At 36.5% G+C, this 19,407-nt stretch overlaps 1 protein-coding gene and 1 long non-coding RNA gene across 26 annotated transcripts in view; both read right to left on the reverse strand.

Moving 5' to 3' along the window:
• LOC111561335 overlaps positions 1-438 on the reverse strand; it is a 39,029-nt gene extending 38,591 nt beyond the window's left edge. The window contains exon 1 of the long non-coding RNA XR_006600585.1: positions 378-438. This is a non-coding gene — a long non-coding RNA (uncharacterized LOC111561335). The remainder of the gene's footprint in view (positions 1-377) is intronic.
• Positions 439-4,663: 4,225 nt separating this feature from the next.
• C2CD5 (C2 calcium dependent domain containing 5) overlaps positions 4,664-19,407 on the reverse strand; it is a 101,543-nt gene continuing 86,799 nt past the window's right edge. For 11 of the 25 annotated variants that reach the window (XM_011283840.4, XM_019834683.3, XM_019834681.3 and 8 more), the window contains 5 exons: positions 12,686-12,736; positions 11,709-11,810; positions 10,216-10,406; positions 6,733-6,879; positions 4,664-5,997 (listed from right to left, as the gene is read on the reverse strand). In XM_011283840.4, the coding sequence (XP_011282142.1) occupies positions 5,866-5,997; positions 6,733-6,879; positions 10,216-10,406; positions 11,709-11,810; positions 12,686-12,736 (623 nt within the window). In that variant the 3' untranslated portion in view covers positions 4,664-5,865. The remainder of the gene's footprint in view (positions 5,998-6,732; positions 6,880-10,215; positions 10,407-11,708; positions 11,811-12,685; positions 12,737-19,407) is intronic. The other 14 variants (XM_045061541.1, XM_019834675.3, XM_045061542.1 and 11 more) reach the window with 4 other exon arrangements.

Genomic DNA, 19,407 nt, shown 5'->3' on the forward strand with positions numbered 1-19,407 from the left:
TGGCCCCCAGTGCCGACCGAGTCGGCCTGGCTCAGCCATGATCAAGGCGATCCTCATCTTCAACAACCATGGGAAGCAGCAGCTCTCCAAGTTCTACCAGCCCTACACTGAAGATACACACAGCAAATCATCAGAGAGACATTCCATTTGGTATCTAAGAGAAATGAAAATGTTTGTAATTTCCTAGAAGTAGGATTGTTAATTGGAAGATCTGAGAACACAGAAAGTACAAACCACAAAAGAAAAAAAATGAAGACTTCATCAAAGTTAAAAAATTTTTCCCCAAAAGACAATGTTTGAAGAATGCAAAATAAGACACAGACTGAAATAAAATGTCTGCAAAATACATATCTTATTTAAAAAACAAACAAACAAACCTCATGGCATGCCTGGGTGGCTCAGTCGGTTAAGCAGCTGACTTTAGCTCAGGTCATGATCTCCCGGTTCCTGAGTTGGAGCCCCACATCAGGCTCTGTGCTGACAGCTCAGAGCCTGGAGCCTGCTTCAGATTCTGTGTCTCTCTTTGTCCCTCCTCTGCCCATGCTCTGTCTCTCTCCCTGTCTCAAAACTAAATTAAAAAAAACATTTTTAAAAAATTAAAAAAACAAAAATCCCTCATACGTAGAGTTCACAGGAAACTCTCCGCAACTCCATTGACAGTTGGGTTGAGCACTAGAAAGTGAAACTTGGCAGGTTTCCTTAGATGGAATAGGCGTGGAGGAAATAGAACTACCTGCTAAGGAGTCATGCAAACCTTTGCTGTTGTTTTGGCCACTTAGGCGTCATCACTGCAGGAGACCAGCATCTTCTACTACTCTGGGGAACCCATTCCAACAGCGACATCATGCGGCAGTGAGAAGCAAATGCAACAGCGTAACGAAGTGGTTCCTGTACTCTCTACAGCGTTGGTGGAGAAGCTGAACTTAAAGTTCTGGGGACTGCGCTGAGCCTCTAGAGTTCTTGGACAATTCTAGAAGTGGAGACGACCTCAAAGGTGGGAGATCCTGAATTTATCCTAATTAGTTGGGTGGGTATTCAAAATAATTAATTACAAAAAAGAGATATGACTGTACTTATATCCTGAGTTTGTGAAGCATTTCATATTACCATAAATAGCACTATATTGTAACTTTATGCTTTATATATAGCCATAGTTTAAATTTAGAAGAATTCGTGTTAGTCTTCTATTGCTTCCATAACTATTGCCAACTTAGTGCTTAAATAAGTTTATTATGTTACATTTCCATAGGTCAGAAATCTGATATGGGTCTCACAAGGCTAAAATCAAGCTTTGTTCCTTTCTGGAGGCTCTAAGGGAGAATCCATTTCCTTACCCATTTCAGTTTTTGGCAAAATTCAGTTCCTTGTGGTTATAGAACAGAGAACCCTATGTACTTGCTGTCAGCTGAGGGCCATTCCTGGAGTCTAGAAACCACCCACATTTCTCGGCTTGTAGCTCCCTTCCTTCTTCAAAGTGAGCAATGGCATGTTGAGCCCACCTCTCATAGACTCTCTCTAACCTACTCTTCTACCATCTTCCACTTTTGAGGATTCATGTGATTAGATCCTAGGACCCCTTCAGATAAACCTAGGTAATTTCCCTATCTCAAGGTCTTTAACTTTGATCACATTTGCAAAGTCCCTTTTGTTCTGTAAGGTAATATACTCACAGGTTCTGAAAATTAGGCTGTGGATATCTTGGAGGGAGATTATTCTGCCTACCATAGACATATCGTGTTTTTTTTTTTTCAAGGATTTTTAATTTTCAAGTAACCACACACAACAAGGGACCCGAACCCACAACCCCGAGGTCAAGACTCACATGTTCCACCAACTGAACCAGCCAGACACCCCTGGGTTTTTTAATATTTAAAAATCTAATCTTAAAAATGTCTTGACTTTCCTCCGGGGAAAAGGCTAGGTTTTTAGGATAGCATTTATGTAACTATTCCTAACTTTTACTTCAGCCTGGCTCCTCATTCCCCTGTATTCATTCTATATTAGGTTTAAGTCGGGGTCAGTTGGGTTTCAGTATTTCAATAAATCTCCTGAAGCAGTATGCAAAATTTCATGTGTATGCTTATTTTTCTGGGGAAAAGTTCCAAAGTTTAGGTCAGATTCTCAAAGTACTCTGTGAAAGACCTTCCCCTGGGGGCGAGGAGAGGGGACTGCAAAACTGCTTGTAAATAAATGTGTTGCTTTCATACAATATACATTTTCATGCTTCCACACTTTTACGCCTCCTGTTTCATGAAATTGGGTTGTGTAGTGGAACAGGCATAGGCTTTGGATCTCCCTCAGGTCTCTGACTCAAGCTAAGACTAAGTGTGATGACATTTATCTAGGAAGAAATAATGAAGGGTATCAAGTTTGATGGGGAGCCACAAGATGAGAGCAATTCAGGACATGTTGTTTGATGAACCTTCAAGATAGCCAAGAACTCAAGGGGAGATCATCTTAACTAAGGGAATCTAAGAAAGAAAAGAGTCATATTGTCCACAATAAAATTAAATGTTTGGATATGACAAAAGGTACCCTGAACTGTGTTGATGCACAACAAAATAAGGGGAAATTTTGTCACATATGTGGCAGATTATCAACAAGAAAAAGCAAACTCTAAAGAACAGAAATTCAATTTTCATAGAACAGTGCCAACAAATAAAAAATCGCTTTATTCATGAGAGCCAAAAATGTTGTCCATATATAGATGCACCTAGAAATCATTGCACAAAATAAAAGCCATCAAGCATAAGATGTCATTTACACAGAAGGGGTAGTGGACTGACTGCAAAAGAACAGTAGGGAAACCTCCTGGGGTGATGGAAATGTTTGTGTGTGCGTGTGTGTGGGGAAAATGTTCTTTTGTGTGACAGGTATGTCCTTTACCTTGGTTACACAACTGAACCCATTTGTCATAGCCCCTTAAACTGTACATTTAGATTTTAATGAATGTAAATTATAACTCATCAGCAGATTAATAGAAATGTGATGGGAAAGTGGGAGAAAGCCAGGCAAAAAGGTAGAAAGTAAAGCCACTCTATTTAAAAATTGTGTTTATGGGGGCGCCTGGGTGGCTTATTCAGTTGAGTGTCCGACTTCGGCTCAGGTCACGATCTCACAGTTGGTGAGTTCGAGCCCAGCATTGGGGTCTATGCTGACAGCTTAGGGCCTGGGGACTGCTTCAGATTCTATGTCTCCCTCTCTCTCTGCCCCTTCCCTGCTCACGGTCTGTCTCTCTCTCAAAAATAAACATTAAAAAAATTTTTTTAATAAAAATTTAAAAAATTGTGTTTATGATCCCATTTATACACTAATGAAAAAGTGTATGTGTATGTGTGAAAAAGCTTGTCAGCAATCCAATACTGCAATCCAATGCTTGTATCATTGGCATACAAAGGACAGATCAGGGGATGGAAGCCAGACCGTAATGGATTATGGAAGAGCGGGAGGTGGAGGAAGTGCTCACTGCATGTAGCAAATTGGTTAAGTTGTGTAGTTTACCTCTGGAGCAGCACTTAAGAATGAAAGGGATACATATGAGGCATGCTGTAAACACTGTAGTAAGTCCCAGCACATCTGTTCAAAATGACCATTTTTGAGGGAATCCACACAAAGAAAAGAGCAGCAACTCTTGAGGTACAGTGTAACATTAGTTTTTCTGGAAGGAGACAGCATGGACTGATTATGCTTCAGAGGTGGAGCACAGGAGCAAATGGCCCATGTGAGCAGACAGAGGGTTAAGCCTGAGTAGTTAAGGAAACTCCAGGTTTTCTAGAAATCAGCCAGGCCTGATAATGCCACCCAGTCAGTTTTATGTTTATAATGGAGATAATGCCACATAGTCAGTTTTATTTTAAGAATTAGTAATAATGTATCTCTATGCATAGGACATGGCACAACATAGATACTCAATTAGTGATATTATTATTCCTCTGCCTAGAAAGGACTCTAAAACATATTAAGCAATCACATAACAGCTGTTGGATGAATGGATGGATGGATAAAACTATGAACAAATAGTCAATTCCAGTGAACTGCACATTTTTCCAGACTGAGTTTAAATATCATTTCCTTTGGGAAGCTGGCTCCATCTCAAGCTACACACATTTTTCTCACTTAATAGTGTAAATTTCAGAGCCAGATTGCCTGTGCTTGAATCTTGGCTCTACTATTTATTGTGTCTTTGGGCAAATCAAACTCTCTACTCGGCTTCCTCAACCACAAAATGGGGCTTCACTACAGTATCTACGTCTACCTCATAGGGTTTCTGTAAATATTACAAGGGTTAATACAAAAATCTATTTGTGACGCTGCCTGGCACATAGAAAGCATTCAGTAAACATTAGCAATTGCTATAGTACCATATAGCACAGTTTACAGATTATTCACTTGTGTAGCCATGGAAGATAAGCTCCATGATCATAAGAACTTAGGTGTGCTTTGGTGACTGCCTAAAACTGTGCTCTGGGATCTAACAACCATTCAACAAACAGATGCTAAATGTGAATACCTACCAACCAAAGACCATGAAAATGCCACAGTCCCAGCAGATGCACAACAGATGTTTGCTGACTGAAGGGAGGAATGGAGACCATCGGATGGGAAGGGGTTTCAGACTACTGGCAGTACTGCACAAGGGAGGTAAGCAGAGACATAGGGGATATTCCAGTTTATAAACTTTTTATTTAAAAAATAAAATTATAAACAAAATACAGAAAAATATTGACACCTGTGATAACAAGGAATTGATTCCTAATTTTTAGGGTAGTTTGTTATCCTGAAAGAGCGAAATCATGAGTTTTATACAGAAATTTTATTGTGCAAAGGAGGAATGTACTTTTTAAGGTTCATTTGCACTAGGTATTTGGCATTGACAGAAAAGGTGTTTCTACGTATACATTCAACACTCTGCAGCATATTTACATTCAAGTTACATCTCCAAATTCTATGCCAAATACAATCTAACTTACCATCAAAAATGCCTAAGATATAAATCTGTTTATTTGGTAGGAGTGCAGTATGATTCTATTAAAAATAATTTTATACTCCTACTAGGTCAATTATATTTTAACTATTTCAACAAAACTCACTGACCTTTTTCTTCCCAGTTGAAGCCAAGCCTCTTCTAGACAAATTAAACACTAACAAAAACACTAACAAAATTTGGCCAGTTGTAAAGTTATGTAGTTAATTTCTTCCTCCCTCCTTACAAACATTATTAAAACTTTCAATGGAAGGACACTCGTTCTAATAAATTACATTTTCTTTTACAGCAGTTAGGACACAATATGGATCCAAGTTACAGTAATTTTAACTTTTTAAAAGATGGCTGAAGCACTCTTCCCCTTCAGTTGTTACCAAATTCCAAACTCAGTTATCAAAATAAAACGCATTAAGAAACACATAGATTTCTCAAAACTGTTCTCCATTTTCCCACACATTCCTCAAATCAGATTATTTATTCATTAACAATTTATAAATTTCTTGTTTAGTTTCTCTCAATTACACCAGGGTAGTTATTATAATTTCTTGATAATCTCACCATTTTGTGTTTCAAAGTATGATTTTATTAAAGTCAACATAAATTACAGACAGCTTCCATCTCTGCTACAGTTCTCTGAGAAATCTATCTGAACTTAGTGAAGGGTCAAGACTTCATGGGGCGTGGCCTGGCAAACAAAACACCATGGTTTAAAAATTCTCATGCCTCCAAGAGATTAGACACAAATCAAATCTACTCAAAATGTACCAGTTCTCTCTTAATGATCTGAAATTAAGTTCACTTTTAAAAGTCCAGTAAGATAATTAAAGACAAAACAATGGAGACAGATGAATTTCATTTAGTTGAACTCTTTCTAATTTACTTCAGGTGGTAACTTCTCCTCCAGTACATGATGGCTGGCAGTTGGCGGTAGGCTGCTGGGTTGATACCACTTCTAACTCGGATTCACGAACAAAAACCACTGCATCACCACTTACATTTATAAGACACTGTGCCTAGACAAACAACAGGACATGTTTAATCACCAACTCAATAATATGCTTACAATTTTCTGTTATATTAGGGGCAGTGTTGCATAGCTGAAAAGCACAGGCTTTGAAGTCACTAGAGAAAAGACAGACAACCCAATAGAGAAATGAGCAAATGAAAAGAAGGCAACTCACAAGAAAACTGAAAAAAAAAAAAATTAATAAGTTTTTTAAAGGAACAATACTGATAAATTTATTATAAAACTGATCCTAAGTAATGGTCTTTTGCTCCCACTAACAGAATTATTTATTAGAGATACATCAATAGGAGCGCCTGGCTAGCTCAGTGGGTAGAGCATGTGACTCGATCTAGGGTCAACAGAGCCTACTTTAAAAACAAATAAACAAACAAACTCTGATGTTATTACAGAAATAGATAAAGAGTGTGGCCCCATCGGGATGTACTCTTCACTAGTATGGCAGTTAGAACTGGACAGTTCATAGTCCAAACTAGAGGTGGCTTTCACAGTAACTTAGGAGCAAAACTTCCAGAGATATTTAAGAAGATCTGGGATGTGAAAACAGTATGTGATTTATGTATGACCATGGTTACTAATATAGTTATTAAAACATGTTTTAAACATCTAGAATCCAAAAGCTCTGAAGAGCAATTCCCTTTGGTTGGGAGATGAATGGGAGGATGGGAAAGCCACAGCGGAAATCCTCAGGTTCCCTCACTGGATGTTTCCAGCTACATCTCACCTGGTTTTTATTTGGGTTCTCCATGAAGACACACTGCTTCATTATGTAGGAGACAACAGCATTGCCTCCTAATGCAGCGACATGAGCTCTCACCATTGCAAACACTTCAGCAATGAAAGCATGGAGAAAACCACTGACTCCTCCTTCCTAAATAATAATATGCAAAAAATCAAACTATATACGTGGACATGAATGTATATAAAATGCCAAATAATATATATTAAAACATCTTAAATGATCTTAATAGATGATCATTTTAATTTTCCTCATAACAGGGATCTGTTGCATGAATGAACAAACCTTTACTGCACACATGTCTGTGATGGAGATTAGTACCCTTACGTTACAGATGATGAAACCAAAGCTGTGGCCCTGACTAGCTATGACCACATAGCTAATAAAAAAAAAAGGCAGAGCAAGAATTCAAATTGTTTCTCCATCTTCAACATCTCCATCAAATCGTTCCTATCATTCACACAAATTGATGGCAAATATACATAATAAAACTTCTCTGCTATCCATATTCCCCATCCTGAAGCATGTTCCAGGCACACTTGCCTTTTTATCAGTTTTTCATAGGTGTCAAGCACTTTTCCTTCCTTGGGGTCATTGTACATGCTGTTCCTGAAGGCTCCTCCCCAGTTTTCCACCAGAATAACTCTTAATTCCTCAGGTCCCTGTTTATATGTAACTCTCTCAGAGAAACCTTCCCTGACTATCAGATCTAAATTAAGTTTCCCTGTTATTTCCTCTGATAGCCTTTGTTGCATTTCTTTATATTACTTAACATCACTAGTAATTATACATAAGTTACATGATTATTTGTTTAATGTCCACCATGCTCCAGTTCTACCAGACTGTAAATTCCATCAGGTCAGAAACTGTCATCTGTTCTGCTCACAACTATATGCATCTGTTCTGCTCACAACTCAGTATGTGCACAACTCAGTATGTGCACATACTGAGTTTTCCATACATATTTGTCAGGGAATGAAATCCAGTAGTTTGGGGAATGTTTTGAGTGTTCGAAAACAAAACAGAAACCAAAGTCTAGCTGAGAGCTTAAAATGCTGTTCAACCTCAGCTTTATATGAATTCTACTGGAGGTTATTTACAGTCTAGGAAGAAATTTCAAACTTTAAACTGGAAGTGAATGGCAAAATTTAATGCACTGCTAGAAAAAACATTTGACCAGATCACACCTTTCTAAAAAGCAGTAGTTTTGTAAAGGCAGCTCTCTTTGTAACTGAGAAACTGAGGCATTTCAGCCTACTTCCAATTCATCATAGCTCAGGACATTTTTTCTTTCACTTATATCTGTTTCCTTCCTGCCTTTTAAATCTAGACATTCTGATGGCAGAGTTACAGAGACTACAGAGGGTAATTCTTAAAAGATTATATAATTGTAAGCAAATAACTTATCAAGTAACAAATAAATTTGGGATATTATGCCATACAGTTAATATTACAAATCTCTGTTGAAGAGAAATCCACTGTGAGGCAACATTTTGGGGCGTGGCTCTCAAGCAATAGAGAAAGCACTTAGGAAACAAAATTTTATGGATTAACATAGTGCAATAAGTACGTGCTATTAAAAACAACTGGTTGGGGCGCCTGGGTGGCGCAGTCGGTTAAGCGTCCGACTTCAGCCAGGTCAGGATCTCGCGGTCTGTGAGTTCGAGCCCCGCGTCGGGCTCTGGGCTGATGGCTCGGAGCCTGGAGCCTGTTTCCGATTCTGTGTCTCCCTCTCTCTCTGCCCCTCCCCCGTTCATGCTCTGTCTCTCTCTGTCCCAAAAATAAATAAACATTGAAAAAAAACAACAACAACAAAAAAAAAACTGGAAAGTTAATTTACCCATCCATACCAGCTTCTCACACCCAACTTTTTTCGTCAAATTTAAATGGACCTAAAAGCGTCACCTAATTCTATATTAAAAGGTTTTTGAGAATATATTAAGATAGCATCTTTTCTATCTCAACACAATGGAATATGATTTCCTAATTTATCATAAAGAAAACATCTACCTAATTAATCTGTCAGAAGTCATGCCCTCATTTACAGAAAAATATCTATGTCTATTCTCTGCCAGACACTGTGCCAGGTGCAGAATGGTGAGTATGATATTAAAAACATCATGATAGGGGCGCCTGAGTGGCTCAGTCAGTTAAGCATCCGACTTCGGCTCAGGTCATGATCTCACAGTCTGTGGGTTCGAGTCCCACATCAGGCTCTGTGCTGACAGCTCGGGGCCTGGAACCTGCTTAGGATTCTGTGTGTCCCTCTCTCTCTCTGCCCCTCCCCTGCTCTCTTTCTGTCTCTCAAAAATAAATAAACGTTAAAAAAAAAATTTTGTTTTTAAATAGCAGCCTCCCCATTAAAAAACAAAAACAAAAACAAAAACCAAAACCAGCATGAGGGCAGGGTGCCTGGGTGGCTCAGTCAATTGAGGGTCCAGCTTAGATCATGATACCAGGGTCATGGGACTGAGCAGAGCACTGGGCTCTGTGCTGAGAGTTCATTGAGCCTGCTTAAGATTCTCTTTCTCCCTCTCTTTCTGCCCCTCTCACTGGCTCAGGCTCTCTCTCTCTCTCTCTCTCTCTCTCAAATTAAAAAAAAAAAAAATAGTATAAGGGTTATTATTTCTAAGGAAGTACAGAAACACTGATGATGACACAATGGGAAAAAAAGCATAGTTAAGGCATCTTTATAATGCATAGACTTTAAAAAAAAAACAAAGTGCTGAGAGTTTATTAAGTTTCATACCTCAATAATTTAAAATTGTCCCTATTCACAATATTACTTTGCTCTAGGAAGACACAATGTAAATACAATTTTTCCTTGAGTTTAAATTCCTATGTAATGAAAGATATAATAGACTGATTCTTAAATGTGACCACATCAAAACATTATAATTACTGTTACCCACTGTGGGGTAAGAATTTGAATAAATGGCATCCTCATATACTTCTGGAGGGGGCAATAAAATGAGCAGCCACATTCTTTTTCAGGGGGAGAAAAAAAACAGACATAAACTATCCACAGACATCTATCTATAATATAGTCCCCTACAGTTTCTAAATGTAAAACCATGAAAACTGCCATTTAAATAATAGCAGGCAAATAACTACTTGAAAAAACTAAACTGTTCTTTCAGGCTATTTTAAATCTCTAATCCAACATGGATCAATTTACTTGTTTTACTTATGATAAGGGTCTGGAATCTCTAATAATAAATGAAATTAAACCCAACACAATTCTTGTGCTAATACTCGGTGCTATATGAAATTTGGTAAATCTAATCTAGAATCAATCCAGACAAATTACTGAAAAAAAGAAAAGAAAAAAGAAAAGAAAAGGTACGTGTGTGTGTGTGTGCATGTGTCTATACTTTAGCAAAAAATAACAACCTGAAATTCGTTTGGTTTTGATACTAATGTCTTCAATCAGAAAATGTACAAAAACAATGTTATAAAATTACCTACCTCACGAAGAGAAGTGGTTTCCCGGATAAAAAACATGTTAATTATCCCAAGATATTTGGTTATTTTTGCTCCAGGAATGAAAGAAAGAGGTGTCATCTTAACAACCCCAACTGTAGAATTTGCACAAGGTGGAGCAGAACGGTTCCGGAAATTTCCTTCACCCATTGGACTTGCTTTTTCAACGGTGACAGCTAAGTTTGGAGAAAGAAAAGAAAACCTCAAGATCAGATGTTGGTAACTCAATTATTCCCTAAGGTTTCCAAAAAAGTGGTGACAACATTCAGCTGTCTGTGAGGGTAAGCCATGTCATGAGAGTAAAGAAATTATCATGCACTGCATGCAATTAAAGAGAGAAAGAAAAACGTGAGAGGAAATGCTGAAATGGAATTCTTTTGGAAGAAAAATGGCATTCCTGCAAAAGAAAATGCTGATGCGGTATAGCTATGACAACACACAATGATCGTTATAAAGTGAAGAAAAAGAAAAAGCAGGAGAGCATTAAAAATTATCTGCTGTAGGAACAAATTATTACAGAGAGTGTGAAAGTTGTTATATTTCCCAGTGCAGTTTTTCCATCTGTTTCAGACAACTTCATCACTGTCAACTTGTAGATAAACCTTATGTTAACAAGTTGTAATGGGTTTCTTCTCCAAACCTTTTTGATCAAACTCATAATTTTAAAAACAAATGACCTTGGCTATCTAAAAGTTTAACTGTTTATAACATAACAAATAATAATAGCTAGCACTTATCAAGTAACTACTATAAGCCACACATGCATAGGTATTATCTAATCCTTACAACCCAGCAACATAGATATTATCCCCATTTTACACATGAGCAAACTGAGGCTCAGAGAAATTACATAACTTGCCCAAGGTCACACAGCTATTAAAATGACACTTCTAGGATCCCAAACCAGATCTGTCTGGTTCCAAATCCTGTGATCTTTCCTCTAAAACATCATTCGTTCTCTCTTAATGTACTATAAATTCTTTCACTCAAATATGTTTACCTCAAAGTCTATCAAAACACATGGAGTATAAAGAACACGTCAGTAACGATCCTGATTCTAGCAGTGAGATAAGAGTTTACTACTTTCTATCCAGAAATACCTCATTCTTTTGGCCCTCTTTATCACTCTTAGGAAACTAACAGATGCCATATACTACATAGTAGCTAGGGTCCTCAAAGAGTATCTCTTCTATAAGAGAGCTCATAATTTCCTTCCATTAGGAGGATATAATATCTATACACTTCTAAGAATACCTTCACAAAAAGTAAAATTTTTAAAACATAATTCTACAGTTAAAATGAACAAATCAAAGGCCCTTCAATAACTTTTGCTAAGTGACCATTAGAGTCTGCAGCTTTCACACTCCAATACATGATTGATCGGCAATGTTATTACAGGGTAGAAAGGTCTAGCCTTCACCACTGGGAAATCAGGGATATGCTTCTCAGATCATAATGTGGTAGAAACATCCGCCTACTTGTCTTAATTGATCCGCGCCTTATGGTCTGAGCTTTCAGTTTAATGAGCTCTATCCAGCTGCTGCATCTGTCTGCAAAGGAACTGTAATCAACTGACGTTGCTGAAAACACAGACAGAAAACAAAAGAAAACACAAAGAAAAAATATGGATGACGTCTCTTACTCGTCATAACACTCCTTCCGATGATGTACTTTAACTGTAACTTAGAAAAAGAATGGTCCTTTTCAAGTCAGATATGAGAGATAGTAAAGAGTCAAGCTTTAGACACTGATTTGTCCAAAACCAAGTTCTTAATTAGCTGGCTGAGCATTTTTGGTGATGTCATAGTTGTGTGGTGGTCTCTTAGGGGCAATGGAAGCAAGGTCTTACCAAAATATCACTGCAAGGACCATATACCGCTTTGACTAATGTTATTTCCCATTCTTTTTCTTTACAAGGTTTTAACTGTCTATATTTTAGGACTTTAATTCCTTATTTTTACCCTAAAACAAAAATAATGAAAATCAAATGCTGAAGAAGAACACATGAAAAAAAAAAAAATCACTGGTTGACTTATCTTTTATTAAAACACATTCTTTCTACCATAAGTAACAGAAAGGCCAAAGGATTATTGTGGTCAATATTCTGTTTTCACGTCTGATTTTGGTAACAAGCTTCTGACAACATTGAGTGGGGAGGCAGATGCGAGTCTAACAAGTTCTCCTTTTTAAATAAAATAGCTTTTACTACTACTAAGCTAAAAAGAATGTCAAAGAGCTAAAATTTTAGTTTGAGAAACAGGGAAACTATTAAGATGCTAAAAACTTAAATATTAGGTTAATTAATATTTTTAATGACACATTCTAACTACAATAATGCCACATTTTGGTGTTTATTCCACTGTCCAGTGCATTTCTCCAATGTCTGTATGTTTATGCACCACCACACTAGAATTTCACACCTTTGGTGACTATTTGCTTAATTAGACAAACTCACCTCTCTGTGCAGCTGGTATACCTGAGTTAGAACTTGCACTCTCCAGGTGTTCTAATAAGACAATATGAACAACATTAGCTCGGATGCTAAGTACAAGCCAGTATCTCTTCTTTGCTGTTTGTCAATACCATCTATAAGCCAGATGAATAGGAGGAAATCTTTATGGCTTCATTATAAAAGCAAACCAAATTGAAGAATTCAGGGTTTAAGTGCAGTTTCTACTGATATATGAAAACTAGCTCAGTTAATAAATAGCATGTCAAGGAAGACTGTTACTGTAACACAAGAAGAGTTTCAGAAACATTATAGACATGAGAAAATATAAACATAGTAACAAATGTTAGTAGGATGAAAGCAGGATGAGAAAACTGAGCAGAGAAATTAAAGAAAACCTGAAATGAAACTTGGAAGGGAAAATGTTTGGGGAGTGGGAAGGGTCAATAAGATTACAAATTACGGACAAGGCAATGACCTGTGTCTCACAGATAAACACAAGCTGCTTACTAACCATAACCTTCCCCCTCACTACCACAATCCCCTTCATTCAAGGACTTCACTGTCAACAGTTCCCTCTGGTGGCATTAAGACGTTGTGGAACCAAAAGTACTCTCCACAGACATGACTAGGGTCCCAAACTAGAATCACTCCCTTTCCAGGAACCTCACAAAAGGAGCATCCAGAATTTTCCCTAATATTTCATATTTTTATTATAGCTATTTAAAGTATTGTACAAATTTAAACAGCACTACAAAAACTTCTGAGAATAATTCGAGTCATCCAGTTTTTTTTTAATTACAAATTAAGTAAATACATATTTTTATCTCTGCTTAATGTATTAATCTTTTGGTAATATTCTTAAATTAACGAAGTTAAACCTTATACCAAATAAGGTTTGGACAGGTTCTTGCTAATTGGGTGCATGGAAGTATGCATACTCCCTCTCCCCATTTTTATAAGGCAAGTGACCACCAGTTAATACTGCAAAGTGTAGAGTGGCTGACATTCCTCTTACAATACAGAGCTGTTGAATAAATGGGCTAAGTAGGGTCAACAAAATGACTGTGAGGTACCATGCTGTGGGTGTGCCCCTGACCATCATGCCCTCAAGACCGTAGATCTAGACAGGAAGAGTCCTCCCTGATTCAGGATCCTGAGCTTTGGAAGTCCAGGAGGAGATGGAACCCACAGGAAGGAGACTACAACAGAACAGACACTCAGAGGCCTATCACATCTCCAGGGACAGCTAGTTCAGCACTGAAACAGACACGGTGCAGAAGGTGGGACAGCAAATGCCCATCCTAAGCCTCCATATCCCAGGTGGCTCCCAGGGCTCTCCTATGTCCTACGTAGTACAGACTTGTGGGGCAGAGACTTACAGAAAATATACTTGGCCTTAGGAATTCTGTGAAAGCTTTTAAAATGAGGGAACAGGGGTCAAAGCTTTAAAAAAATGTGAAAATTATTACCATGAAATTATCTTCTATAATTCAGTATTATCTGGGTAATAGGAAACTCCCCAGTGAGTAGCAACTACATGTAATTTAATAACAAATGTCCACCAAAAGAGCATGTAGAAAGTATCTATTACCAGCTCTAAATATCAATTTTAAAAAAAAGAACCAAAGGTACACATTGATCTGTAAAATATTTGTTTTTTTAAAGGATAAATAGTATATCTTTGCAAAGACAGACAATAAATCTGATTAAGAGTAGTTGCCTCGTGAAAAGGTAAATGAATGGAGAAGGGGGAGCTAGATTTTGGACTATTTGATTTTTTCATAAGATTTGAATGTTTCACCGTGTACATTTATTACTTTTCCCAAAAAATTTTTACAAAGGGTGGAGAAGGGGGGGGGGGGAAGAGCAAGGGAAAATGTCTATTCCCTGCCTTCATATATGTATGTATTGAATTAAAATTTAAGAAAAAAAAAAGTTTTTAAATTGCAGATATTCTTAAGGGAAAGGTTAAGGGAGATGATTTTTGATCTCAGTTCAGGACAGCAGGTTCACCCAACATGCTTGCCAAGATCTTAATTTTTCTCACAGAAAAAAGGCCCAAGATGAGGTGGTCCAGGGAACAGGTGATCAGCACCTCAGACGTTTGCACACCTCAGTTATCTAAAGACCTCAGATTCTCAGTCACTCTGCTCCTCTAATTACAGTTTGGCTTTCAAGGTAATAGGCTTTTCAAAAGAGAAGGTACTACAGATATCGGTTATCTGGCTCACTGGCAAACTAGCAATTCTGGTGAAAAAGAAATAAACACATATGCAATCTCTAAGCCAATACTTAAAAAAAAAAAAAGAGAGAGAGAGAGAACATATTTCACATTCAGTAGAAATCTTATTAAAATCTTTTGAGATTTGTTGAGTAGCTAATGCCCATTGCCAGCCATTTGTATATTTGTCTACATGTGAAAGTCTCTGCTCCACATGTGAAAGAGTTTGAGACAAACACTTCTTATGTTAGGTATCCCCATTCTAGCTGCAGAAAGTCTCAATGAAGCCACACAGTAGCCCACTTCTCTTACGATTTCCTTTCCCACTGGATACAAAAAAATGATTATTTGGCTTCATTAAAAAGTCACCAGTAAGTGATAACCCTGTTATCCACCCCCACCCCCCCCCGGCCAATGAACAATCCTAGAAAGTCAGCAAGACAAATAGAAAATAAAGTTTTATTATTCTCTTAGTACACTACAATTGTATTTAACAAGCCCTTATCAGTGTGGGGCGGGAGACTAACCTAGGTTAAAAGCAGTTGAGTGAAAATGAGCATATTGATGACAACAGAAAATAATGTGGCAAGGACTCTTTCTCCCTCAATTATACATGCTCCAATGCTTCTGAAGTTTGAGACTTCTTCCATTCTCCTAAATAACTTGTCATAACCAAGGACAAAGGTATCAGCTGGCGATGATAAAGCTCTACAATGATCAATAACTCTTCTGACAACTTATTCACATTAGAATCTACAAATCATCTTTGCTTTGAATAATTAAAAAATACTTGAGATAATCTTATCTGGTCATCTTAAGGAAATTACCAAAACTAAAAAAAAGGCCCTGAAACTTATGAAGATTCTCTGGCAGATTAAAAAATATGCAATCTGGAATGCCTGGCTGGCTCAGTCAGTAGAGCAAGCAAGTCTTAATCTCAGGGTTTGTAAATTCAAGCCCCATGATGGGCATGGAGCCCACTTAAAAAAATTCATATGCAATCTGAAGTCTTTAAAAATGTCTGCTTTATTTAGCTATTTAAACATTCTTAGTTTTAAGTTATTATGATCAAAATTTCACTTTATGTCTGTTTCAGCATTTCTGTCACTCTATAATATACTGATTAGCTATATCCTATAACTATAAAATCTGGCCTAATGACTGAGTTAAATAAGACAAATTATGTGTATAAACATTCAGTAGAAACCTTGTCCATAATGATATTCAAATACTGGTGGATTGATAATGAAATTGCCATATTATAGCTAAAAGATATTTAAAGCACAGAGAAAAATATAAATAGCTTCAATTTGGAGAGTCCACTATGGGAAAAACTCGACTACTATCACAATATGTACATTAGATGACAAAGACAATTAGCTTCTCTATTTGGATCATTAAAGCTTCCACCTTGTACAATTAAAGGAGTGCAACAGCCTAAACAACCTGTCTTCTTTAATGCCCATTTTCTGTTTTCCTGCCTGTTTCCAGGCATTCACTTCTCCCCTCCGTCCCACCCTTTATATCTTCTCTTCTAAATAACCCAGTAACCCAGTTCCATTTTCTTTGCTGTTTACTCCCTCTTCCGCAAACTCTGGATTTCACTGAACTCAAGCTGCCTTGAAGAAGCAAAGATTCCTTATCCCTACTTCTCCATCAATTCTCTTTCCTTCCTTCTTTCCCATATCTGGGATGAGTTTCTCATATATTTTCCACTCTGCAGTTTCTCTTTTCCTCTCAATCTCCTTCCCCTCAGCATCTCTCTCCTTTCAGGACCTCCCACTGATGGTTGGGGCCATCAACAACATGGAGAACTTCAGTGTTTGGTACTGTTGCTACCATTTGGTTGTAGTGACAAAATAGATTTTAAAAAGAAAGAAAAAACAGACATGCAATGAATTGTTAATACATAAAGATATTTTTAGTTAGTGTAAAGAACTATGTAATAGTTGTAAGAATTTAGAACCATTAGTTGGCAGGATAAAATAAAAGCTAACTTTGTAGTTTTTATAGGGTCATATTTCAAATGGCTAGTTTAAAGTAATGTGAGGCAAGTCATTTAATTTAAAAAATTAAACTATCTTCTAAAATCAAATTTGTCTTAACAAAGAATAACCCTTATAGCCTCAATAAAAATCAACATTAAAAAACTTCAAATGTGAAGATCTAATTATGGAGTACAATGTATTGAGGATATAAACCAACTTGTTTTTTTTTATACCGAAATCCAGAATTTGACCTCTGCTCGTCACATTAATCAGCAGCTGCTTAATGCAAAGAGTACTCTCCTTCCAGCCTATAGCTTATGCCACTGAACCTGAGGCTTTCCTCCCAGCACAAAGCAAAATGAAAGCAGGATCAAGTTAGGTACAAAAGACTTTTCTTCTACACAGTTTCATCTGACAGTACATAAAAAACTAAATTTACCTAACCTTTTAAAAGCCTTAAACTCTCATAATTTTAATGAAAACTATTATCTTATTATAAACCTATAAAGTATTTGAAATATATTTATAGTGGCATATGATTCACATACATTTGTCTGAGATCTTAAGAACCACAGTATGGTACCTAATATATTGAGATTTAGGGCTTTAGACATATATCAAAAATAATTTGCTAACCTTTTATAAAAAGTATATGCATAAAATTTTTGAGATTTTCTACAGTCTGCAAGAAAAATCCTACTGATTTTTTTTATTTTTACCCAGATTACTTTCACTCAGATTCCCCATTGTTACTGTATTTGTTCTATCCTTTTATATAAATTCATTTATATATATAGATTAATTTATATACATATATACATATACACATATATATGTGTATATATATGTATATATGTGTGTGTGTATATATATATATATATAAAATGGTCTCTTAAAGCCATTTCATAGTGTAAAAGTAAATATTTAGAAAACTAAAGTATAGATACTAATGATGAAGAAAAAACATTATGAGAGTGGTATAAAAAATTTGCCATTCTTTTTCTCATAATATAGCCTCATGTGAATATAAGTAATTTATGTTGATGGAACATCATCTATGTTCCTCATAATATTCATCAAAGAATTCTGATGACCTCCACATGATAATTTCCTGGAATAAATTACTCAGGCTCAGCACCTTTTAAAATTTCAAATCAGAAAATCAAGACACCTAGCAAGGTAATTAAACCGGCCATAAATTTGAGACCTACATCAAACTATTTTGTTACCCTGAGAAATAAAACCAAATATAACAAAATATGAAAGGACAAAAATGAACATGGATGGACAATTCAGGCCCAGGCTTACTCTACACGGTGAATTAGATTAGGATACACATAATTGAAGCATATTTTCTTCACATAATATTCACTCATTTTTCAGTAACACAAAAAGGAAAGGTTTATCTACAAGTTAAAAGATGGAAGTATAAATAAATATGCTGTGCATAGCTCTTGAAACTACTCTGTCAACATACAAGAAGTAACGATTTTTAATAAATTGCCCTGTCTGTAATAACATGAAAAATTAAGTAAAACTTGATATTAAACTTAAAATAAAATGAAGCTTAATAAAGTTTTCAGAATTTAAAAAAGGGAAAAAGCTCCATCAGCTTAGCTAACTGACCTTAACAAAAGTATAAAAACCATAAAACTATATATTTACTTATTTATCAATATTAGTAGTCGACTTTTAAGCCTCTTGTGGTTGCATATAAGAAAGTCAAGAAGTTTTTGGGCTTTCCCTAGCACTATTTATTTATTTATTCATTCATTCATTCATTCATTCATTCATTCATTCATTCCTAGAACTCTTTACCTTTCTCTCTCTTGCCTGTTACTTCTAAATTGCTAAGCTTAACTTTTGCCAGATATTTCTATTCTCTATTTAAAACTTCCCTTCACGTTACAATGCTCAATTACTACATTCATGTATTACACTCTATTATTCCACTCTTCAGACCTTTTCAAAACCCATCCTATCCTCAAATCTTCCAAAATACTTTGTGATAACTTCTTCAAGTATATTTAGTATAACCGATGTCCTCCTGAAAAGACTTGAGGAAGCAAAGACAATAAATAAGCATGCAACAGAAACGACACTTACAAAAGTATTCACAAAAAGGTACTACTAAACTTTTTAGTAGTTACTGATGATTCTAAAATGTAATATTCAAGGAAAAACACATAGTTTTTGCACATAGTTTTTGCAGTTAAGTACTTAGTATAAAAGTTTCATATATGTTAGTATTAGATGTGATGCTACTAAACATTATGAAGATGATGATGATGGCAGCATGATCTGATTCGGTGGTTTTCAAACGTTTTGAAACTCTTTCTTACAACAAAATCAGATACAGAAAATCGGTAAGTAAAAGCATTACTGAATCGAAGCTGCTCTAGTTCAGAGGTAGCGGGTCCAGAGACCTCCCCTCCCCTCACTCCCTGCCCACCCTGCCTCCTAGAAGGCCATGAAGCACCTATGAAGAAACTCCATGGCTTGGAGAAGTTGAATTT

Source organism: Felis catus, chromosome B4 (genome assembly GCF_018350175.1).
Source record: "Felis catus isolate Fca126 chromosome B4, F.catus_Fca126_mat1.0, whole genome shotgun sequence".
In the NCBI taxonomy this organism is placed as follows: Eukaryota; Metazoa; Chordata; class Mammalia; order Carnivora; family Felidae; genus Felis; species Felis catus.